At 41.0% G+C, this 24,838-nt stretch overlaps 1 protein-coding gene across 4 annotated transcripts in view; it reads right to left on the reverse strand.

Annotated features, from left to right (window-relative positions):
* Nucleotides 1–745: 745 nt before the first annotated feature.
* Nucleotides 746–24,838, reverse strand: part of WDTC1 (WD and tetratricopeptide repeats 1) — a 78,228-nt gene continuing 54,135 nt past the window's right edge. For all 4 annotated transcript variants that reach the window (XM_082247059.1, XM_082247062.1, XM_082247060.1 and 1 more), the window contains exons 7-16: nucleotides 21,689–21,871; nucleotides 21,516–21,607; nucleotides 19,823–19,938; nucleotides 19,667–19,742; nucleotides 15,827–15,911; nucleotides 7,968–8,141; nucleotides 7,648–7,883; nucleotides 5,259–5,424; nucleotides 3,737–3,929; nucleotides 746–1,835 (exon numbers count right to left, since the gene is read on the reverse strand). In XM_082247059.1, the coding sequence (XP_082103185.1) occupies nucleotides 1,626–1,835; nucleotides 3,737–3,929; nucleotides 5,259–5,424; nucleotides 7,648–7,883; nucleotides 7,968–8,141; nucleotides 15,827–15,911; nucleotides 19,667–19,742; nucleotides 19,823–19,938; nucleotides 21,516–21,607; nucleotides 21,689–21,871 (1,531 nt within the window). In that variant the 3' untranslated portion in view covers nucleotides 746–1,625. The remainder of the gene's footprint in view (nucleotides 1,836–3,736; nucleotides 3,930–5,258; nucleotides 5,425–7,647; nucleotides 7,884–7,967; nucleotides 8,142–15,826; nucleotides 15,912–19,666; nucleotides 19,743–19,822; nucleotides 19,939–21,515; nucleotides 21,608–21,688; nucleotides 21,872–24,838) is intronic.

The following is a 24,838-nucleotide window of genomic DNA, read 5'->3' on the forward strand; positions in this document are numbered from 1 at the left end:
ATCTCACATCCAGCCCGTCGCCCGGCCCCGCATACTTACTTGAATATGTCGCGGCCGACCAAGCGCAATGCCTGGTCTGCACGCGCTCGTAGGCCGGCTGGGGTGACCACAAGTGTCGCCCAGTCCGGCATTTTTGCTTGAAGATCTCACAGGAAAAAAACACTGGAGAAAACTACCTAAAAAATGTCTTTTTCTTAAAGAAAAAAAGTCTTGCCAGGACCAAAAGATCCCAGCAAGGAACTTAGGTCCTTACTCCTGACTAGACAGAAAAAAAACTGATTCCCTGTAGCAGAGAGAGGGAGGATATACCCTCAGGGACTGCCCCCTAGGGTGGAGCCAGAACGTTTTGTCATTCTGCCTAGTCCTACTCCTGCGGAGACAACATAACCCAGCTCTTGAGAATCAAGAAGACTACGTCTGTCAATGAGCGATAGAGAAAAGACTCTTAGATGTACATCTCAAGGATCAGAACATTCAGGGGTATGTGAGATGATTACAGCCACACACACCTACACAGGTTGAACTGGATGGACTATTGTTTTTATTCAACCTCACCTACTATGTAACTATGTAAGTGAGATGTGTATGCTGGATTGCAGATCTCACTGGTGATGGAATACTTTTAAGGGAGAAGTGTATTCTGGCATACAGACTTTTGTTCAAATTCTACTAGAAGAGATAAAAAAATTTATAAGAAGACAATATAACAAACAATAGTATAATTTACAAAACCTATAACTTCTGCTCAGAAATAAAGTTTTTATTTGTAGATGTACATCAAATACAAATTGACTGGCGTCAATCACAGGTCTAGGACAGCTTTTTCCTGTTAAATGAACAGGGTGAGAATTTGGTACTGTGTGCACCAACCTCTTTATTCAGTTAGGGCTCATTAATCAGTCACAGCAGGCACTCTTCAAACTTAATTTCTTAAACCAACTAGATGGGTCCATTACATATTCTGGAACATTAAAAGAGGCCTTCATATTGGCTAACTTTGGAAATGCCATCTAGAGATCTCCCTTCCAGACTGTAAAATTTTGAAAAAGAAAACACTTAAATAGCATCACAAAAGCACATATCCACACAACCGCCCTTATTTGTTTTGAGGCCATCATAAAATCACCTCACTTCTCACATATTCTATAATCATGTGTGAGGTACATTAGTCTGGCCACAGCTATTTTCTCAGTTTATGCAGTTGTCTAAAACAATCCTAGTTTCACTTTTCATGCCGGAAAGTCTATTCACCAATCAAGAAACTAGTCGGCATCCAGAAATTTCCAAGGTTGGACATGTTGATACTATTGCAACTGAGTAGTATCCATTCTATTATGTTCACACCTATTAAATTCCAAACCCCAGAAAATAAGGTGTGCACTATTGGGTGTCCAATTTATTCTGGATTTTGAGCAGATGCCTAGTCATTGGTCAAGTCATTTGATCCAGTGGTGACGTGGAAGCAGTGAGTTCTAAGCTTCCATGGTCTTTATCCTAGACATTATGAGGTACGTTGCTCTGCACAGACTGCTTTGAAAGCAAGATGAGTGGCCATTAAAATATGGTCAAGCCTTTCTAAATAAAGGGTATCCACCCTATATCCTACACACTTTGTCCTGTTAGGGTTAGCTGGGCCGACATTGCACTTGTCCTTCAGCAGAATCCTCATCGTCTGATCCCCCACTACCAGATGCTGGGCCCCCTCCACTGAGTCCTGTAATTCTGTACCCCATGTTCAGAAGCATTACTTCCAGTGGGTCAGCATTCATTCTCCGCTGGTTAGCTTGGCAGGCACTCTCCATATCCTGCACCACTCGCTTGTCAGGGCCTTCACTCTGCAAACAGAAAAACAGTTGAGTTTGTAATGTGGACAGTATTATATGAAAAAAAAAGTATTAACAGCAAAAATTCTTTGTGCACTTAAAGGAGAATTCCACCCAGCAATAAAGATGAAGTGTTGTTGTAGGGCACCAACAGCACCTGTTTCAAGAAATGGTCCAATAGAACTCTTTAAAATGCTAATAGGCATGCACCACCAGTGTAATGAAGATCAATTAATTAAGATGTAAACAATTAGTGGAGGACACTAGAATATTTTTGAAGTAAGTATCCATCAGTAAAAGGGGAAGGTTGGGCAAAATGAATAAGTATGCCTTAAAAATGGGAAAAAAAGTATCATAAGTAGGAGACTGATCCCACAAATGTAACTAAGCTCTTTTCTGATCATTGATTCATTTACAAGGACATTCTCATGGACAATTTAGGCTTCACACCCATACCAATATCGGTGCCAATACTAAGCATTTGTACGAGTATCGGTACTCGTGCAAATGCACCGATACTTAAAACCGCTGACAACAGAAATGTACACAAAAGAATGCAGCAATCATCGGTTAGGAGCGGGGCCACCGCGTCATTAACAACTAATGACTTATTCATCTTTCAGCGGGCTTTACCACTGACAGATAAATGTGATTAAAACCAGGGGCAGCTGCTGCTAGGGCTCCCTTTAGGATCAGAGCTCTCTCCTTCTAGGTCTCCGCTCCATCCCCAGCCTGCAGTGCAGCACGAGAGGAGAAAGCTGGGACAAAGAGAAGCCAGCTGCCAGATGTGTGGCATGAAGAAGGGAACCTGCAAAGCAGGTGCTTGGAAGTCCTGTTTGTCCTTGATATCACCATCCCTCCACCTCCTCCCAGACTGTCAGATCTATTGCAGGAGGAAAGGCAGCAGCGCTGCTCTTATTCAGCGGAGGCCACCTCCTCCCAGCTAGTGGAAGAAGAACAGGCAGTATGGCAGCATGTCGAACATAGATCTTAAGCAGTAGAGCAGTAAGTAGTACAGTGGGGAACCTACGTGCTGGGGGGGACACAGTGAAGAACAGGTATGTAGGAGGTAGAGTGGGGAAAAGGTTTGTGTGTGGGGAGGGGCAGCAGTGACAAAAAAACAGGTGTGTAGGAAGAGGGAAGACAGTCATTCAGGGTGGTACAGTGGAGAACAGGAGTGCAAGGGGGGGGGGTAAGTGGGGACCTGGGAAGTAGGCGTCGGTAATTGTGATCAGGGAGTACTTAGTATTGGTACTTGTACTCATTGCTAAAAAAAGTGGTATCAGTGCATCACTACTTCACACTGCATTTTATAAATACCATTTAAAATACAGGTGAAGTGTGCAGTAGTCAATGCTGTGTCCTGGGGAAGGCAGATATCAATCCGCTCGTTTATATATATATATATATATATATATATATATATATATATATATATATATATATATATATTATAGCCTCTTTAAGTTGGATCATGCTTTTCATGGTAAATTTCCAAGTTGCAAGTCCATACTTGAAGACGGATAATAGGAATATTTGAATATCTGCATATTACATATGGATACTAGGAAATTATCTTTTTATTGCTCCACAATAGAAAATAATTGCATTTTTTACAGTACGGAATGCCTGACCCATGCTTGCAGTAATGTTTCCACTAGCTCTTGGTGAGGCATGAGACTAATATTGCATTCCAATTTTTTTTTTAACACCTCAAATGGGTGGCAAGCTGAGCTCAGTTTGTTTAAGCAAATTATAATCTCAAATAGTGGGGAAAGTAACCAAAAAAAAAAGTTCAACCTTTTTGAAATAAATAAGAATTATAATCTTTTCTAAATTATTTATATGTGCAATCTACCACATTTCACTGCACGTTCAAAAATAAATCTCTCTATAGCATAGGTTTTACCCACCTCAGGTTGTGGGCTCCATAGTCGCACAACAGGGTCAATGCCGCTTGTTGCTAGGAAACAGTAACTTGGGTGTGGCTGTAGACAATTAACTATGGACTCATCTCCTTGCAAAACCCTAATCAGGGCACAAGTCTCCTTTTCCCAGATGAAGAACGACCCATCATCTGATCCACTCACTATGTACTGAGCATTGCTGCAAAACAAGAAAAGTCTCCAATGATGGGATAATAGTAAACCAACAAAACACATAATATCAGAAGCAGTAATAAACATTCACACCAGTGTTAATCATTTGAGTTCCAGGTGATCTATTGTAGCAGAAGTGCACACTGGAGCAAGATCAGGTCCCACTTACCCTGATCCATTAAGAAAAAGAAAGGAAAGATCTAAAGATAAACAATTGAATTAACCAATCTATGAAAAAGCAGAACAGACTTATATTGCATACAAATGCGACACAAGTCATATTGTAATTGAATGTTATTAAAAATAAACATTCCTTCTCAATCTGCAACGCTGTCATTTTCTGTAAAATGCAGTACAACATGGCTACCTGGAGGTGTTCTGTACACAGAATGCCCCCAGATGTCATTTCCTGCTTGTGTGATTGGCTCACTGATTTTCTCAGAAATCTGCACTAAGATACAGATGAGATTTCAGGCATAACCTACAACAAAAATGTCATTTTTGGTGAGATACTCCCAATAGAAAATCATGTATAAAGGGCTGCAGACCCTGCAATTCTCTTCAGGTGCAGCAGCCGATTGATAATTATGAAACCACTCCTATTAGACTCACTCAGTACAGGGCACAGAGAAACACACAGGGATTTCTTCAGAATAACAAAAGGTAGGAATCTGAAATGTTTGCTAAAATCCTTGCAATCCCCATAGATCACCCAGAGGGGACGTTTTTTTCTCAACAAAAGTTGAGTTTCTTTAATTTTATCTCAAAGTTATAATACTGGTTTATGCAAACATTTTTTTTTTTCTGCATAATAAAATTCAGGGCTGAAAAAGGAAAAAAGTTCTCCTAAATAATAGGATTTGAGCTTTACCATTTCTCTATTTCCTATAAACTGCAATTATGTGATACCTTTTTAGTTAGAAGACTTTGTTGAATTAATTTTGTGGTAAATATCTGGGGATTCCCTAATTATGTAAACATTGCCATTCCTGCCAACAAGACAATGAGTTTTCCTATCCAAAAATAAAAGCCCTAAATGTCCAAAAAATGTGTAATACATCAAGTTAAACTTTAAATTTTTTTGGTGCAGAACCAAAAACAACCTGGGGATATGGCAAAACCCTTGGGAGTGACATGAAATGCTAAAAAATCTAAGTTTACGTTTCCCTAAACTACAACCTAAACACATGACTATAAACTGCAGTAACTATGATAAATAATTTGAGCAACTTAAGGTATTATGGCATGTTCTATCAGCAGTTTGTGTACTGTTCCATATAGCACAAGCAAGCATTTTTTCCCAGTCATTACTCTACAAGACTGGTAACTGAGTTACCTTCCCATGAAGCTGGCTTCCTTAATGTCTGTAGTAGTATTACAATGGCCACAGTATCTGTGCTTATAGTCCAGGCTTCGTTCTCTAAGCAGCAGTTCATCCTCAGACAGGGAATCCTTCCTGCCCCCTGAGCGGAGGCGGACAGAGCCTCCTTTTTTATCGTCTTCTGTGGAAGAAACAGGACAAATGATTGAATGATAAAGAGAAAGGGTTAGAGCTAAAAACAAATAAAAGGTCTGGGAAAGAATAATAAAAAAAAAGGAATACAATAAAAAGCAAAAAGGTAAAATAAACATGGATTTCAATATAAAAGAGCCTGCATGAATATTCACCCTGTTGAATTTTTCAATATGAAGCGCTACAGCCTAAAACATATTTTCAGTTATTATTTCCGCGTTTACCCTAAAATAATTCTGGACATGGCATAAAATTTTACACACTTGCCTGTCAGGCTCGGTTCACACTGGGGCATCTTCAAAGTCGCCCGACTCTGAAGCCACCCCGTACAGCACGGCTTAAAAACTACTTGTTTAATAGTCAATGCCAGCCGCTCTGGGGTCGCCCCCAAGTATTGCAGGAACCTTTTTCTAAGTCGGAGCGATTAGAACGGTTCCATTGCACCTAATGGAGCGGGACTTGTCGGGCAACTAAGTGGCCTGACAAGTCACCCCAGTGTGAACCAAGCCTTAATCTATTTGTTATTGTATTACATTTAGACATTTGTAAGCGAGCAACCAGCAGCTCTGTGTTCTTACTCTCTCAACTGCTTAGATATCAGCTACACTGCAGCAGCAGCCCCAGTAAAAAACTGCAAAGCAGGAATTGTGGACTGTAAAAGCAATAAGCCTTGAAATCCTTTTTCATCGATGCTGCCCCATCCCCATCACTGTAATCTTCTGGTGTGACGAGGGTAAATAGGTCATTTTTACTCATCAGGAATGCCCCTCCTTTCCATTGATAGAAGCTGATACTACAGCTTCATGTGATTTCTGAATGGGGGGGGGGGGGTCAGATCCCCTGCTAAGCCAAACTGGATCTGGCCCATGTGTAAGAGGCTCTAATACAATTTACCAAGAATGGGCAAAGTTGCAGGTTCCAGATTTGCAAAGCTGGCAGACCCTTACCTCAAAAGACTCACAGCTGTAATTGGAGCCAAAGGTGGCTCTACCAAGTTATGACTTGGGCTTAAAACACCAATGCAACAACACATCCACTATTTTTACCTTTTGTATCACAATAAAAATATTTTGCACCTACGAAGTCTTACATATGTTGTATGAATTAAATGGGGAAAAAACAAATACATTTAGCCTTATTAAATGTTGAAATGCTACAAAATGTGAATAGGTTCAAAAGGATGGAATAAGTACGGAAGCCACCGTAAGAAAAAAGTGTGATAAGGAAACCTTACTTATCGTAAAGGATTACTGAGCGTTTACAGAAAGTACAGTTATCTTTTTTGCCTACCCCCCCGGAATCCCTGAGAATTACTGCAGGCTGCAGTCACCTGATTAAGCTAAATATACTTCTGGAGTGGAGGAAATAGGCAAAAAGAACTGTAATTTTACTTTCAAGTACAGTTATCCTTTAACTTTAAAATGAGAGGAATGCTTTGTTTTATCACAAGAAGGTGCTCCATTCAATAGTCTTGATTTAAAGGAAGTTACGTGAGGCTTGGGTACAAGATCTTTAATATGTTCACCGGCACCTGTGGCTGCCCAAGTAGAATCTGATATACTTTAACAAACAAGTTTAGCGAAATAAAAATGCGTTCCATCTTCTCTATCTCTCCCACTCTTTCTCGCCTACCACTTTTTTTTTCCCTCCGCTCTTCCCTTCTCCCTTTCCCCCTGCCCATTTCCTTTCTAGTCAACCCACCGGTCCCAACCAAGGCTGCCAGCAGGACATTCAGCCTTTTAGGTGCCTTTATCCATAAATAATGCTTCCCATTTGTAAATGATTACTTCACTAACCTTTAGACTTATTTCCACCCATTCTTTCTGGTCTCAAGACTCCAGCTCAATTCACATCTTTTATAGTTCCCACTTGGTTCTGTCCTCCCTGACGGCCAAAGGTTTCCTGACCACAGAGGTGCAACATTTGTCCTCTTTTTGCAATCCAATGGTATCTACTTACCTTCATATTGTACTTTGTTCTTATATATGGTTAGTATTGTTGACTGTTCCTACACTTTTGTATACTTTTAGGCCTTCGGGTCCATGTAATCATATACCCCCTTTTTTCCCTCAATAAAATTCTTATGAAAACAAAAATAAAAAAACGCGTTCTACAAAAGTAGAACGCTGAAACAATGTAAACGAAGTCATTAATGCTATATAGTTTTAAAAAAAATAAGACATAATAAAGGACATACGAAAATAATGCTTACGGTTGTCATTTTTGGAGAATAAGGCAACCCTGATATCCCTGTCAAGTGCATCACATGCACTGCTTTGTGCCTGCTCGGGGAACTTGACTTTGAACTCCTCCAAACAATCCAGTGCTTCAGACACATAGCGGAGCTCGAATAAGCAGCGGGCTAGTCGAAAGTGAGCTTTGAGATGGGCTGGGTTCAGCGCTAATGCTTGAAGGCAGTCTCTCAGAGCATCATAGTGATCTCCATCCCTAACAGCAGAGCGGAAGAAGTATGAGAAAAAGCACTGTATCCAAACATACTATTCGGAGAAGACAAGAATGTTTTGTACTTACCACTTACGCTTCATATATGCCGCTGCCCGATTTCCAAATAACATAGCACTACGAGGAGCCCTCTGCATGGCTTGGCTATACAACTCAATTGCTTGGCTCCACTGTTGTCGTGCAAATGCGTCATTGGCCTTTTGCTTCACCTTTTCTAGATGTGGCGGCAGCTCATTTGTTGTCCTAAGTACGGACAGTAGAACAAACATCACAAATAAATTGACATTTGTTAATATATAAATTAAATATGTAGGCAGAAAAAAGATATAGGTAAATATAATGGCACAGTATTGGATGCAGATAGGAAATTAAATCAGAGAGTTTATGTCAAGGCATTTTTTTTATCTGTTGCAAGCTTAACTTCTAACCAGCGTGCCTTACCTTATTGCTCAGCATAAATATTTTTTTAAGTAACAGTTTATATTTCATTTTACTACTTACACATGATGAGCCCCATGCCTGAGCCCATGGACACAAAACAACAAGAAGTTGCACATGATATAATTCCAGTATTTTAGCATATGTGAAGAAATTGTGATTAAGTACTTTCAGTCCCAATATACAGTATACTTAGCCACCATTAACAAGAGTCTTGGCCTATATAAAGGGTGGACTGGGGGTACAGAGCGTATGTTGTTCTGTGAAAGCACCTGCTAAGCTTCGCAGCATGTCAAGTGTCTTTTTACCAGCAGCACTGCAACTGAAGAAAAGGTCACCACTCCAGATGTTTGTCGTGTTTTACTTAACTAGTATTCTTTTGTACACTTGTCAGCACTCTTTTTTTCATGTTCAGTTGCATGTTTTTATATTTCACTCTCCTTTCCGAGATGAAAGCAGATTCTGTTTTTCTGCCTTTCAGGATTTCTCTCCTCTGCTACAAATCTTGATTATTTTTGAATTGCACCTGTCCTAGAACTTGGAATTTCTCAATCTGTAATATGATATTTGTAATTATTCATAGTTTCTTTATTGATATTCATAGTATCTTTTTGAATTTTATACTTTAGATTGTGTACCCAACATTAAATTCTGAAGAAGTTGGAAATCACCAGACGCGTGAAATTGATTCTCCAAAAATGTTGCGATTTTGCTATAATGGACTTTTAGAAGACACACCGGTGTCCTTATTATTCAGAATAATAGACAAGCAACATGGGGAATATGAACATGCTAATGTAGTGTTTTACTAAGTGTGAGTCTTGTTGTCTCGGGCTCAATTATGTACTATTTCATGACTATTTTTAAATAAAAACCTACTACTTTTATTATACTGTATGCACTCTATGACTCTTTCTGGTACCTTAAAAGTTTTTTTCTGATAGATAGATAGATAGATAGATAGATAGATAGATAGATAGATAGATAGATAGATAGAGCCTGAAGTAAGTCTCGGAGGCCAGTAGCTATAGCAGTGGAACAGCACCCACGACAAGCGGGCCGAGTATACAAGCAGGTCACCCTGGCTGATACCAATGGGTAACTTGAGGTGCAGGGTCTAAGTATTAACTGGTATTCACCAGAGCTCCTAATGGTGGAGATGGGTTTTGCTTTGCGTTAGTAAAAGATCACACCCTCAGGATTGCCCCACCAGGAGGTGAGCAGGCCGGGGTCCAGTAGCAGATATAGCAGGTAGGGATTAAGCAGAAGCGTAGTCAGGAAACAAGCAAAAGATTGGTAATGAATTGTTGCAAGTTAGGATTAAGCAGAAGCGCAGTTGAGGAACAAGGCAAAGGTCGGTAATGAATGGTAGCGAAGATACTGATGGCAGCAGGAGAGACAAAAGCTAGATATTGTGTGGAGGGCGCACAATAATCTGGCAAACAGGAAGTGCAGAGATGTGGCTTAAATCAGGAAGTTCTTAAGAGGAGCAAAGAGTTCAAGGTTAAAGACAAACAAGATTCAAGACAGGATCATTCACAGAATTGTCCAGGGAACTGTCCAGCATTCCAGATGGCTCAGCAAACAGAGTCATTGCCAGACACAGCAGAGGTCCCAGGTTCAAATCTCAAAGAAGTATTGGGCGAAAGGAAAACCCTAATCGCCCTTACCACATGACTTTCATGTTGTGACCGATTTAACTGCAGGCTTGGACCTTTTGGTTTGCCATGGATGCTTAGAAACCAGAGTTCGAGGCCAAGTATCACTCCATTAACCCTGGTAGAAGGGAAGGGTAAATAAATACTGAAATGGAGAGATACTAATGTGTGCATTCAAGCTTGCTCACTTTTGCTGTGCCATTGAGTCCCGACCTCGGTCCCTAACAGTGGTGGAAAATTCAAATAGGGGTTTGGCCCAGCTGCCAAGGCACAGTAAAAACATATAGCCCTAAACTGAAAATAGTAATTTAGGCATAAACAGTGCCCTGCTTCCAATAGGACATGATAAAATGAAAATACAATCTTGTTTTTTCTTGTAAAATTTATATCTGTGTCCATTGAAGGCCACCGGAATTCAGAAACAGTCAAGCTATACTGCCACCTAGTGCAGTATCACAGGCAAGAGCAAATCACACACAGAGGTAAGACCTATATCCCTCAATAAACTCCAAGAAATAGATTTTATGGTAATCCAAACATTTTATTTTCTTGATCATCCATTGAGGGAAACAGGATCTGAGAAATAGTTGGAACGCCCAAAACCAATACAACTTCCAGTGGATAATAGTCAATGATAGGCCCATAAGAGACAGGGAATTGTCAGCAACTCAGAACTACCAGAGGGACCAAAGTCCAAATCTGAAGCAGGTGAAAAAGAATCCCCTTGCAAGACAGGGAAAGCCACTAATGACCAACTGAAAGACAAAGAGAATCAATCTGTTGCTCGACCGGGACAGAAGGGATCACTGCTAAAGTGGAACGCTCCACCTGAAGGGAACCTGTATCTTAACCAGAAGAAAGAAAAGAACAGGCGCCACTGTAAATAGCCAAACAATTTATTGCACAAAATACATAATGACTTACACATAGGTAAGCTGCAATCCGTATCGCAGCGTCTCCAGCGCACAATCCGGCCGTCCACCGGTCCGGAGGTGACGTCACAGGAAGCTGGTCAAAGACTTGGTTACACCGGAAGCCGCAAATGGAACGCAGGCTCCCGGAAATGACGCCATCTTAACCAGAAGGCTGTGAGCCCCAAAACCGAACAAAAGAGGTGGAACAACATAACTAGCAGATAAGGAAGATATAGACCAACAACATAATTCAGTAAAAAAAAAAAAAAAAAGGAATTGAGACAAAAGGGGCAAGAACAGGTGCTAAAGGGGCCCCTTGACTAAAAAAAAAATAAATAAATAAATAAAAAAGTCCACAACAGATAACCAGTCTACGTGTGAAGTCCCAAGTCTTGTACTTCTAACTTTTAGGATTCATGAAATTAAGGTTCCATGATTAAAGAAAAAAATAAATAAATAAAAAAATAAAAAAGATATTGCCTGGCTAGGCAACAATCTTACAAACAAAATATCAAGGAAGCTAGAAATATCATAGCATAAAATCTCAGCTAACTGGCTCGAGACAGGTGGAAAACTCAGGGTTGGAAAGAGTACCAACCCTCCTGCATAAGCCTGACTAAAGAAGGGGGTGCACAAAAGGGACATGGGTACTGCAATCTCAGATTGGCGCAGAAGAACAAAAGGAGCAAAACCCATTCACATTACCACCTTGAGATAAACTCTACAGATTCTGCCTAACCGGGAGCACAGCACACTGTTCTACGGATCAGCCATAGCAGAGGAAGCCTCTTGCAGGTGATCAGGTCCCACAAAGGCCAAAGGAAATACTCTATCACAAACACAGGGTACCTTCAGCAGGAACCCAAAGTGTTCTGCCCACTGGCAATCATAGAGGGAATCAAGGAGGGCACTGGGGCCCTCCAATAATGTCTGCCTGCCATGCAGTAGAGAAGGTGCATCTAGGTGCACAAACTTTTCCTCCTGATGCCAATACATTGTCTCTAAGGAAGTAGGGACTAAGCCACTTGTCCTGACACAGGGAGGACTCCCAAACTTTCCCAGAGGTAAAGGGCCCGCAACCTAGTTGATGTTCTAGGCTATTTCAACTAAAAAAACTGACTTACAAAAAGGATCCCCTCCCAATGAAGCAAGAACTTCCTGTTCTGGTGAATCAGACTGAGTCCCCAGGTATGGGACACCCCAGAAAGTGAAGTCCCCCAGAGCTATGGAAAAGATACTGACTCTGAAGAGGCTAACTAGGCATACTAGAGACATCTCGGTCCATAGAACTAATTTTCAAACCCAGGCCCCCAGCAATGGGAATGGGAGGGTGTTGGGGCTCTAAAAAAGAATGTCCATGAGAGAAGAGAAAACCAAAATGAGAGTGTGTTCTCTCAATGCCCTACAGACACTTTATGGGGAAAAAGAAGAAAATTCCCCCTAGAGTTACCTGAAAGTCCAAAGACATACATGGTGTCGATTTTTTTAGCGAGCGTTTTAGCTGAACAGCCCCACCCACTGGTAACCCAGGTCCCTGTGGGGGTAGGAAAAAGCAAGAGTTTCTCTACAGAAAAGGGATGCTGAGGGGTACCAAACACCTTAAGGAACTTGAGCATTACTCAAGGATAAACACTTTGCAGCTAATGCAGTTCAGAAAAGTGCGAAAAGCATCCTACTGTAGAGCCAGTGCTTGAAAGTTGCATTGTAGGCAAGCCTTGTATGTTCAGTCCAGCAGGGTCCATGTACAGTCTTTATTTCTGAGGAAATGTGTATCTGTAAGGCTGCTATGTAGACCCAGCTCAAGCAGCGAGGTAACAAGAAATCTTGACTGAAGTGTTGCAGGAAAAAAGTCCAAGCAAGAAAGGCTAGTAACAATTTGAATTTTTTCAGCAGAGTGAAGAAAAGGTATCCAATCTTCTAGAACACTAGCAAAAAACTGGAGCATGCTGGGTAGAAAAGAGATTATACAAGACTGGATTACAATTTTTCTGTTTGCCAGTATGCCAAACTCTTATTGGCAGTATAACTCAACTTTTTCCAAAATCCTGTGTTGCACAGTGGATGAGAAAGGAAAAAACGGTGTCACAGTTCTGTCAAAATGTAAATAAGTAAAGACAACCCACAAAGAAAAAAAACACACAAAGACTAATAAAATTTGACAAAGCAAGACACCTGCTTTAGACACTCATAAGTGAGTCTTCAGACATGGGTGATAGATAAAACTGCCACAGCTCTGGTCACACTAACTCTCCAAGGAATTCCCAGAAATACTGGCTTGACTCGAATAGCGCAGTTCTGTGTGAATTAAAACACAGATGGATTCTTATTGCTGACTACAGAACCATTGCAGTGAGAGACCAGTATACCTAAAGAACTTGTAAAAGCTGCGCTCGATAACTAAGTGAAGAGACTTTTAGGATTTCCAATATCTGGCCTGAATCTAGTAGCTGTTGATAGTAGAAAAAAAATTGCCAATTCAAGCAAAAAATATAGCTAAAAGGAAGGAAACATCTATTCACCTAACGACACTAATGCCTCGTTTCCACTGAGTGGTACGGTACGGTTCGGTTCAGTACGGTACGGTTCGGAACGGTACACATTGCGTTTCCACTGCCAATAGTACCCTTTCATGATAGGCGTGGTGTAGCAGGAAAGCTGTGATAGAGGATTCTCTTTCAACCAATCAAAGTTCTGCAGAGTGTAGCTCCACCCTGTTGGTACCGTACTAATGTGCTTGGTACCCCAACGAAAGGGTCCCAAAAAAGTGGTACGGTACGGTTCGGAATTAGGGTACCATTCATAATGGAAACGGCATAAATAGCGTACCGCAGTGGTTCCCAAAGTGGGGGTCGCGACCCCCCCGGGGGGTCGCGGAGTGGGGAGCGGGGGGTCGCGAGATGATTTACAGAAACTTTTTTTTATTATTTTTAATGCGAGTTAATGCGAGACACGGCAGGCAAAAACATTGTTTTTTTTCTTACTGGTCAATTTTGAGATTTTTGGATATTTGTCTTCAATAACATGTCTTCTTTCAGACTGTGGTGAAAAAAAAAGTCCGAAATACACATTTAGGTCTTTATTTTATTACACTTTGTCTGTTTGCGTCTGTAGATTTCGCGTAAATAGGAAATAGAAACCCTTTATTATAAAAAAAATAGGTGGCTCTTAACGTTTTTCTGGCATAGCGGTGCACGGCAAATATTTAATGCATTCAATGAAAATATTCAATGGTATTCAGTGCAAAACAAAAATGAAAAATACAATTAGCCAATAAAATAAACAAATTATTGTGGCATTAATTAGCCCATAAACAATATTTATTGTAAAGCCTAAACAAATTTGTTTAAAGAAAGAGGCCGCTCACTCTAACGTTAACCAGATAAATGTTAGCTTTTATGAAGCGCATATCCAAGTGTTTGTGCGGAGTGGAGCGCGCACTATATGACATGGATAGAGGCGCCGCTGCCATCACTCGCATTTTCCTATCAACAGTGGAAACAACTTAAAATACTTCATTTCTGGTCGGCAGCTTGTTCGTATTCTGTCTGTAAGCATTTCACAGTTATGGATGTATTTGTTTTTGTCCATAATTTGTTAATAAAATAGCCTGGCTTAGAGATTGTGTTCCTTTTTGTTTTAGCTCTGTCAGTATGTAACCAAATCGCAAATCTTACATACGAGGGGGAGGGGGAGGGGTCGGGGTCGCGGGTCGTCAGCAATCTAATATTGGGGGTCGCGGTCTGAAAAGTTTGGGAACCCCTGGCGTACCGTACCGAACCAAACCAGAAAGCTCAGTTGAAACGAGCCATTACTGAACAGGTGTAAGGTGGTAGGTGTTATAGCTATAAGGGGGCTTGGTCCTCAGTTTTCTATGTGCCCAGTGTCCATTTCTCCTTTAGGAGGCAACATAACGTCTATTATCGTCAAGCTGTGTCCCTCAATGAACAGAGAAAATATATTTATATGCTAAACCAGGCTCTGCTCACAAATAGGAGTTAACCGTGGCCAGTTTTTTTCTTTTTAGCATTCTTGTTTCTTTTTTAGGAGGCATGTTTATAAAGCAATGGATATGACATTTACCAAACTTTTACTGCAGGTGAATCAATCAAGGTCATTAAAAAAAAAAAAACATGCACCAGGAAGATTTCCCTGCAGTAAATAACAGATAAAGTCGCATTCACTGCTTTACAAAACATGTTCCTATGCGTTTTTATCCTTTCCTTATAAAATATATAGTGTATGTGACTGACTTTTTTTTTACTCAGTTAAAATGGTTTTTAGGACACTGGATGGTTGTTTGGCATTTGTGAGTCACCTTTTGCAAGCATTACACACTTCCTATGGACTGTAGTGGTGGCATCAAATTAAAATGGCAGCAGTCCTATCATGGAATTTAAATAATTAAAACCCGCGCTAAATTAAAGTGCAAAAATTGTTTGTTGTGAAATGCTATATGAATAATTTTAGTTATAATATTAATATTTAAATGAATTGCAGCTGCTTTTCACCAAGTAAAAAACTCATATAGTCATAAGCAGGCCTATCATGTCCAATGCCACAACACCTTGTAGTGTGCACTGAAGGAAGTGACTTCCAATGACATTAGCATCTCTACCCCTTTCCCTCAGCCTGCAGCAGCTAATTGATAAGCTAGTTCCTCTCAGTGCCATGCCACTGGAATAACAGAAAAAAATCTCTCCACATTAGGTCACATATTATCAAACCCAACTTCCGCAGTGATTCCCTCCTCTTAGGCTGCATCTCCATAATAGAGTTTTTGGGTTCTATTTTTATGAAGATTTTTAATGCTGTGGTGGAGATTCCACCACTGTACAATTAATTTATTGCAGTGCCTTGACTTTCACTTTAGACAAAAGAGACTGAATACAAAAAAATGTTTCATAAGAGATGCTCCTACCCCACCACGGTCTTAGCATCACTGACACGCAAACCATTACTGTGGAGGCCAAGTCCGTTGCTTGTGGTTTTCCCATTCTGAACTTCTGAAAGCACAAAATTCACTGATAAAACCAATAGTACAAATAATACCTACTAAACCTACTAGCTTACACAATCTTCTATCACATTCAAGTGAAACTATACTATTTTTTTTGTTTTAGATGCAGTGATCTCTGCTGAGTCTTTACTACTCTACATGTTCCTGATAGGTAGATCTTTGCCATGGGCAGACGTTCACAGCCAATGCTCTGCTGTGAATGAAATTTCTGGTTTCCTCTTATTAAAGAGGAAGTAAACCCTCCTCAGGAAGTTGTACCTATAGGTAAGCCTATGATAAGGCTTACCTATAGGTACTGTAAATATCTCCTAAACATGTACGGTTTAGGAGATATTTACCTTTAATGCAGCCAGTGACGTCACTGGCGCATGCGCTCTGAAGGAACGGCTGATCGTGCCGTTCCTTCAGAGCCCCGTGCCGTGACCGTCGGCTCCCGCGTGCATGCGCGGGAGTGACATCACCGCGGCTCCGGCCAATCAGATGGCCGGATGCCGTGATCCCGGAAGACGGGCGACTGAACATGTCGCTCGTCATACAGGTAAGAGAGCGGCACGGCGGGGGCTCGTTCTAAGGTAAGTATTTCATAATGAGCTAGTATGCGATGCATACTAGCTCATTATGTCTTTCTCTTGCAGGTTGTAAAAAAAAAAAAAATTTTTGAACGAGTTTACAACCTCTTTAAATCCCACATTTACTCCTATGCAGCCCACACTAGAAGACAAGGTGCTTGTTAAAGAAATTTTCTACTCAACTGGGAACCAAGAAGCTCATTTTAGAGATCCAACTATTACAGGAGGATGAGAGACACTATCTGCATAAAGTCTGTATGTTCTTCTGCCATTTGTTATGGTTTAATTTAAGTAGTTTAGTTTTCTGCTAGAATTCAAAAATATACGAGTGGGTTTAACAACTACAATCCAATGAACCTTAAAGTGGAATTACACTGTCCTCTCCTTTAACCACTTAAGCCCTGGAGGATTTGGCTGCTGAAAGACCATGGGGTATTTTGCGATTCGGCACTGCGTGATTTTAACAAACAATTGCGCGGTCGTGCGATGCTGTACCTAAACAAACGTCCTTTTTTTCCCACAAACAGAGCTTTCTTTTGGTGGCATTTGATCACCTGTGCGATTTTTTGATCATGCGCTATAAACAAAAAAAGAGCATCAATTTTGCAAAAATAACAATATTTTTCAAATTTTTTTATATGAAATTCCCCCAAATAAAAATGTAAAAATCAAAATTTTTTAACATTTTCGGCCAATTTCTTTTATGCTACATATGTTTGGTAAAAAAAAAAAAGCGCAAAAAGCGTATTTTGATTGGTTTGCGCAAAAGTTATCGCGTTTACTAACAAAGGGAAAGATTTTTGTCATTTTTGTTGTTTTTTTTTTTTAACGCGTAATGGCGGCGATCTGCGTTTTTTTTTTGCGGTACTGCGACATTGCGGCGGACAGATCGGACCCTTGACTGACATTTTTTACACTTTTGGGGTTACCAGTGACATTTCTACAGTAATCAGTGCTATACATATGCACTGTTACTATAAAATTACACTGGCAGTGAAGGGGTTAACCTTATTTGAGAGGAAGGGGCTGTGTGTGTCCCTAGGGGCGTGATTCTAACTGTGATTGGCTGTGGCTTGAGCTGTAGGAACAATGATCAACGGTCCTACATAGTAGAACCGTATGATCATTGTTTCTACACAGGGGAGAATGACAGGCGGCTTGTTTACACTAGCCGCCTGCCTTTCTCCCTCTACCCCGACGATCACTGAGTGACCGGCGGACATCGGGTCCGCCGGTCACACGCGCGGGGGGGGGGTCCGTGACCGCGTGGGAGCCCGCCGGCGGCGGCGCGCGCTAGCTCCACAGAGCCTCACAGGCTAGTGACGTATATATACGTCACTCTGCCTGTGAGGGGCTGACCGCCGCAGTATATGTACTTGCAGCGGTCGGCAAGTGGTTAAAGCCATGAAAGCTGCCATCTTAGCCTCTATGTAATTTGCAGTTGCCATGGTGAAGCACATATCATTTATGGCATCACTCACTTGATGGCTTGACAGTTTGGTTGAGAGCTTAATCACCTTTACAGTCAGTTATCATTCATGGCATGCTTTAGGCTCCGTTCACATGTCAGCGTATGGATCACGGGCAGAACCGCCTCGGTTCCGCCCGCGATCCGGCGATTATTGCAAATCGCGGGACGCCTGTGTGTTGCCCGTTGATTTGCAATAGCCCCCCAAACGCTGAGCGATGTTGCCACGATTTCCGCCTGCCGAATCGCGGTAACATCGCGCAAAAAAAATCGCGGGACGCAATACGCTCCAAAGAAGCTCTTGTACTTTTTTGGGCGTAATGCGTCCGGCGATTTTTTTTTGCGCGATGTTACCGCGATTCGGCAGGCGGAAATCGCGGCAACATCGCTCAGCGTTTGGGGGGCTATTGCAAATCAACGGGCAACGCACAGGCGTCCCGCGATTTGCAATAATCTCCGGATCCATACGCTGACATGTGAACGGAGCCTTACTGTTTTGGAAAACAGTTAAATTAATTGGGTTTCGTTTAAAGTGTATATTTAGCCAAAACCTCTTTTTTTTTTTAAAGGAGCCAAAACTTTTTTAGTTTAGTTTTACATAGGAAGGAAAAGAGTTAGTTAGAACCACTAACGAGTTTACTGCTGTTTGGAACTCCATTAGAGTGATTTACCCTCATTTACTTCCCCAGTGAGAAAGGTTTAACTAGACAGGAAGGGAAAATCTGCAGGAGGACACATATGGAAATAAAAATCTAACCTTTCAATATTTAACCCAAGAAATTATTTTTTATTTTTTTTCTGTTGATATTTTTGGAAGTTTTCAAACCATAAAAGTAAACCATGATAAATGGAGACAGACCATGCAAACCTTGTGCAAAATAGGGTCTCCTTCCCATAAGTATCAAATCTCCCTAAAGGGGCCAATTCAGCTGTAAATAATACATTTTAACCTAATTGACCCAGCTATTATTAGACTGAATGAATGAATCAGCAGCCGTAATTTGTCGCAGATCATTTTTTTTTTTAAACCCTTCCCTCCCCCCATCCCTCTTACACATACTATATGTAATATTGTCCCTAGTAACCAGTAAATTAACCCCTCTACCTCCCTTATCCTGCCCATTTGAAGATTACCCTTTCACCTCTATCCTGTAACTGTATGTGTCCAGTACATTAACCCCTTCCCTTCCTCCTCCCTCTGTGTATGATCTGTACATTAATGTATCTGTTGCAGCATTTCCAAGCTCCATGTTTAAACCCCCCAGTACTGACAGGTTTGTTAATTTCCATAAAATTATGGTAAAAAATGAGACCTTAAGGTGTCTGCTTTCCAAAAAAAAAAGTGTCCTTTCAGGGTTTTTTGGTACTATTCTGACATTTTTGTTTTAACCAAAAACATTTTTTTCCTTTTTTATATTAAAATAAAAAGTGGTTTTAAATACCAAAAAGAAACCTCTATTGGGCTAAAAAATGATATAAAAATAATTTCGGCTTAGCATAACATGACAGAATAATTGTCAGTCAAACAGAAAATGGCCTGGGTATTACAGACTGGTAATTAAGTGGTTGATGAATGTAGTGTTGGTAAAAGCAGAGAAATAATAAAATGAATGAATTAAGCTATTATTTACATCACATGTAAGGGAAAAACTATAAATATCTTTAATTATATATATATTGGAAAAAAAGTAAATCCATACTTGCCTCCAGAATTATGGTGGGATTTAGGCAGTAAAAACGTACAAGGTCTTTGCTTGAATGTTAAATCAAACAGATAGACCTAGGGAACAATGTCGTTTGACACATAAGTTGAAATAAAAAACTGAAAAATGAAACCGATCTATTCACACACAACCTTACCTGCTCCCCTCCCATGTTGACCAATAGCTCAGTTCCATCTGGACTAAAGGTTACATATGTGGCCACTAAAACACGTAACCGGTTGTTGTAATCTGGTAGCTTGACTGGAAGGTGGCCTAAAAAAAGAATAGTGTTCAGTGATCAGGGAGATTCAATAAACCAAAAGGTTGGCTTACAGCAGCATTAGGCCTCTTTCACACAGGCAATCCATCTATCTGTTTTTCATTCTGTTGACTGGTAAAAAAACGAAAAGCAATGCATTTCTATGGGCAAGCAGATGTAAATGGATGTTCATCCGTTTACATCCTTATCTGTTCAGGTCCATTTTTTTTTTAATGGAACAAGTCTTTGTCTTGTTCTGTTTAACAGGACCTGAATGAAGGTAATCTAACGTAAACAGACGACATCTGTTTTTGCATCGGCTGTTAGAAGCCAGCACCCGCCAGCGTCCTATCAACCATGATTCATCCCTGCTGACAGCAAAATCTAAAACAAAAGAGCCAACATTTAAAAAAAATAAAAAAGGCATGCGGATTCCTTCCAATCCACACCAGGCCCTTCAGCTCTGCAATAGATTTTGAGGGGGGTCCTCACAACAAACAGTAAAAAAAACAAAATATGGCTTGAGGTCCCCTCCAAAATCCAAGGACCTCTTCCCAACAACCTTTAACAAAGGGCCCCCAAGATACCATCCTTCCAGGTTGAATAACTATAGGGTACATTGTATCCCTACTCATTCTCTAAAAAAACAGTCTGTAGTCAATAAAACACAAAGACAGTTTTTAATAATAATAGACCCTAAATGTACATCCATTGTCATGATAAACGATGGCCGCCGACCTGGCCACCAACACCTGACTGGTCTGTCGCTTGCCTCTTGCTGACCGAAACTCTGCTTTTACCCATCACAAAATAATCTAAGGGGTGGAGTTACCCAGTGACCACACTGATCAAACATGGACATGTCCATTTTTGGTCAATGACATTACCAGTTGACCCCGTCCCCTATAACATCATTCGCCATTAACTGAATATTAGTGTTAGTCGGCAGGAGGCAAGCAACAAATCAGTGGGGTGTTGGCGGTTTGCTTTCTTGTCCCTGTGGGTTGGCGGCTGTCGTTCAACATGATTGACGATGGATGTATAAACGACTTGTCAAAAACTGTGTGTTTTTATTTACTACTGACTGTTTTTTGGCAAATGTACCCCATTTATAAACCCTATCAATTAATTTCTCTTATTTAATCCCTTTTGGCCTGGTAAAACAACCCTTTTATGCAAATGGTAGGTACACTTTCCCTGTCTCACAAGCAAATTTTGCTGAAAAAATAAAAAAAAATTCCAGGCGATACCAGTAAAATCACAGAGCTTTACTGCAGCCTCCTGGACACTCAAATTCCACAGGTTTGTACTCCTGAAATGGGTTTGGGTGCATTCTTCAAAAGCACCCAGCTATCCTAAGAGGCAGCTCTGAGGCATCTTTGGTGCCTGTGCCTCCTGGAAGCATCTGAAGCAAGGACTGGGGGGTATTGGTCATCAAATCATATATTCTGCAACATCACAAGGAGAAATTAAAAGGAAAAAAAATGAAAAATAAAAGAAAATGATTGCAGCCACCATATACAAGAACTGGTAAGTTGCAATTATTTTGTTCTTGGGTACAATACATTTTAAGAACAGACTAGGGTCCCACCTGCTACATAATACTGTGCTGCTCCATCTGGGATAGGCTTTTGTCTTGAGCAAAATGTATGCAGTCCAGATTGTGTCTGCTGAAGATTCTTCCTACAGTGCAAACAGTAAAGAAAAATATGAACATAGAAATGTTCTCTTGGTTACCTCCTCCAAAGACCAGCAATTACTCACCTGTGGCTGTGAATCATTCGAATATCGTACAGCCTCACAAATGGCCCGCTGGCTCCAACAGCCAAGCAGTTATTATCCTGAGGACTGATGCTTACACATTTTGCTTCTACTAATTGGCCACAATACTCCGTCAAATCAATCAAGACATCTGAATGAGTACTACTCTCTCTTAGGTCATATTGCCTACATTTGGTGAAAGAAGAAATGAATAAAAAGACCATTAAATATGTGTTTAACAAACATAAAAAGGTATAAAAACTTGGTCTGAGTGTTTTATTATCAAGTCATTTAGCAAGCATTTAAAAAAAGCCATCTGGTCCTTTGATTATAACAGTGGATATAAAAAGTCTTCACACCCCTGTAAAAATGCCAGGTTTTTAAGATGTAAAAAAAAAAAAAAATTTTAAAAATTAGACCAAGATAAATTGCTTCTGAATTTTTTCCACCTTTATTGTGACCTATATCCTCTGCAATTCAAATAAAAACAAACTGAAATCTTTATATATATATATATATATATATATATATATATATATATATATATATATATATATATTTATACATATCCACCCTTAAACCAATACTTTGTTGAAGCGCCTTCTGTAGTAGAACATCAACATGGCACATCTTGCCTTGGGAATTTGTGCCCATTCCCCCTTTAAAAAAAGCGCTTTAAAACTTTCAGATTGTGAGAGCATCTCCTGTGCACTGCACTCTTCAGGTCACCCCACAGATTTTCATTTGGATTCTGGTCTGGGCCATTCCAAAACTTTGATCATCTTCCAAGAAAGCCATTCTTTTGCTGATTCGGATGTATGCATTGGGTGATGGTTGTACTGAAAGGTGAAATTCCTCTTCATCTTTTTAGCAGGGGCCTAAAGGTTTTGTACCAAAATTGACTGATATTTGAAACTATTCATAACTCCCTCGACCTTAATGCACGGAGTTGGTTTTGCACTTTTTGGAATTCTGGTCAAAAAGTTAGCCCTTGGTCTCATCAGACCATAACACAGTATCCCACATGCTTTTGGCAGACTTGATGTAATGTAGGTTTTTGGAAAAAGTAGCTGGGCTTGGATACATTTTTTTGTAAGAAAAGGCTTTTATCCCACCACCATATTTAACCGCTTCCCATCCGCGCTACAGCCTATATACGGCTGCAGCGCGGACTTGAATTTTCGGGAGGCCGTTTTTAAACGGCCTCCCAGTGACGCGCTCCCGCGAGCGCGCATCGGGGAGAATCTGTGTCGGCCGTGTCCCTTGGACACGGCCGATCACAGATCGTGGTGAATGGCCAATCACAGCGGCCATTCACCACGTAATCAAGCCGTCCAATGAGAGATGATCTCATATGTAAACATATGAGATCATCTCTCATCTCCGGCGCTCCTTCCTCACACAGACACTGCAGTGTGAGGAAGGAGGGGGAGCCGACAGCCGCTGGGGACACACAGCAATGTAATCAGGGCACTGATCACCAGTGCCCTGATTACTAAAGGTAAAAAAAACACACACATTGCCCCCCCATCAGTGCCCACAGTGCCCGCCATCAGTGCCCCCATCAATGCCCACAGTGCCCATAGTGCTGCCAGTCAGTGCCCATCAGTGCCTGCTCATCTAGGCACTGATGAGCACTGACTGGCAGCACTATGGGCACTGATGGTGCTGCCCATCAGTGCCGCCCATCAGTGCCACCCGTCAGTGTCCATCAGTGCCATCCGCCAGTGCCCATCAGTGCCGCCTATCAGTGCCCATCAGTGCTGCCCGTCAGTGCCGCCTCTCAGTGCCCAGCAGTGCCACCTCTCAGTGCCGCCTATCAGTGCTCATCAGTGCCGCCTATCAGTGCCGCCTATCAGTGCTCATCAGTGCGGCATATTAGTGCCACCTCATCAGTGCCCATAAGTGCCACCTCATCAGTGCCCATAAGTGCCACCTCATCAGTGCCCATAAGTGCCACCTCATCAGTGCCCATCAGTGCAGCCTATCAGTGCCGCCTCATCAGCGCACATCAGTGAGGGAAAAAAATTTATTTTCAAAATTTACTCGCAGAAAATAAGAAAAACTTTTTTTTTTTTTCAAAAATTTCTGTCTTTCTTCTTTTTTTTTGTAAAAAATAAAAACCCAGAGATGATTAAATACCACCAAAAGAAAGCTCTATTTGTGTGAAAAAAAATGATAAAAATTTCATATGGGTACAGTGTAGCATGACCGCGCAATTGTCATTCAAAGTGTGACAGCACTGAAAGCTGAAAATTGGCCTGGATGGGAAGGGTGTTTAAGTGCACAGTAGGCAAGTGGTTAACTGCAGACTTTCAGCTTTAATTTGAGGGTATTTACATCCAAATCAGGTGAAAGGTGTAGGAATTACAACAGTTTGTATACGTGCCTCCCACTTTTTAAGGGACCAGGTGTGCGTTATTCCCTCATTATCCCATTTACAAGGAGCAGATAAAAGGTCCAGAGTTTATTTCAAGTGTGCTATTTGGAATCTGTTGCTCTCAAGTCTCAATATGAGATCCAAAGAGCTGTCACTATCAGTAAAGCAAGCCATTAGGCTGAAAAAAACAAAACAAACCCATCAGAGATATAGCAAAAACATTAGGTGTGGCCAAATCAACTGTTTGGAACATTCTTAAAAAGAAAGAACGCTCCGGTGAGCTCAGCAACACCAAAAGACCCAGAAGACCACTGAAAACAACTGTGGTGGATGACCGAAGAATTCTTTCCCTGGTGAAGAAAACACCCTTCACAACAGTTGGCCAGATCAAGAACACTCTCCAGGAGGTAGGTGTATGTGTGCCAAAGTCAACAATTAAGAGAAGACTTCACCAGAGTGAATACAGAGGGTTAACCACAAGATGTAAACCATTAGTGACCCTCAAAAACAGGAAGGCCAGATTAGAGTTTGCCAAACAACATCTAAAAAAGCCTTCACAGTTCTGGAACAACATCCTATGGACAGATGAGACCAAGATCAACTTGTACCAGAGTGATGGGAAGAGAAGAGTATGAAGAAGGAAAGGAACTGCTCATGATCCAAAGCATACCACCTCATCGGTGAAGCATGGTGGTGGTAGTGTCATGGCGTGGGCATGTATGGCTGCCAATGGAACTGGTTCTCTTGTATTTATTGATGATGTACAGTAACTG

Source organism: Pelophylax lessonae, assembly GCF_965119305.1.
Source record: "Pelophylax lessonae genome assembly, chromosome: 2".
Taxonomy (NCBI): domain Eukaryota; kingdom Metazoa; phylum Chordata; class Amphibia; order Anura; family Ranidae; genus Pelophylax; species Pelophylax lessonae.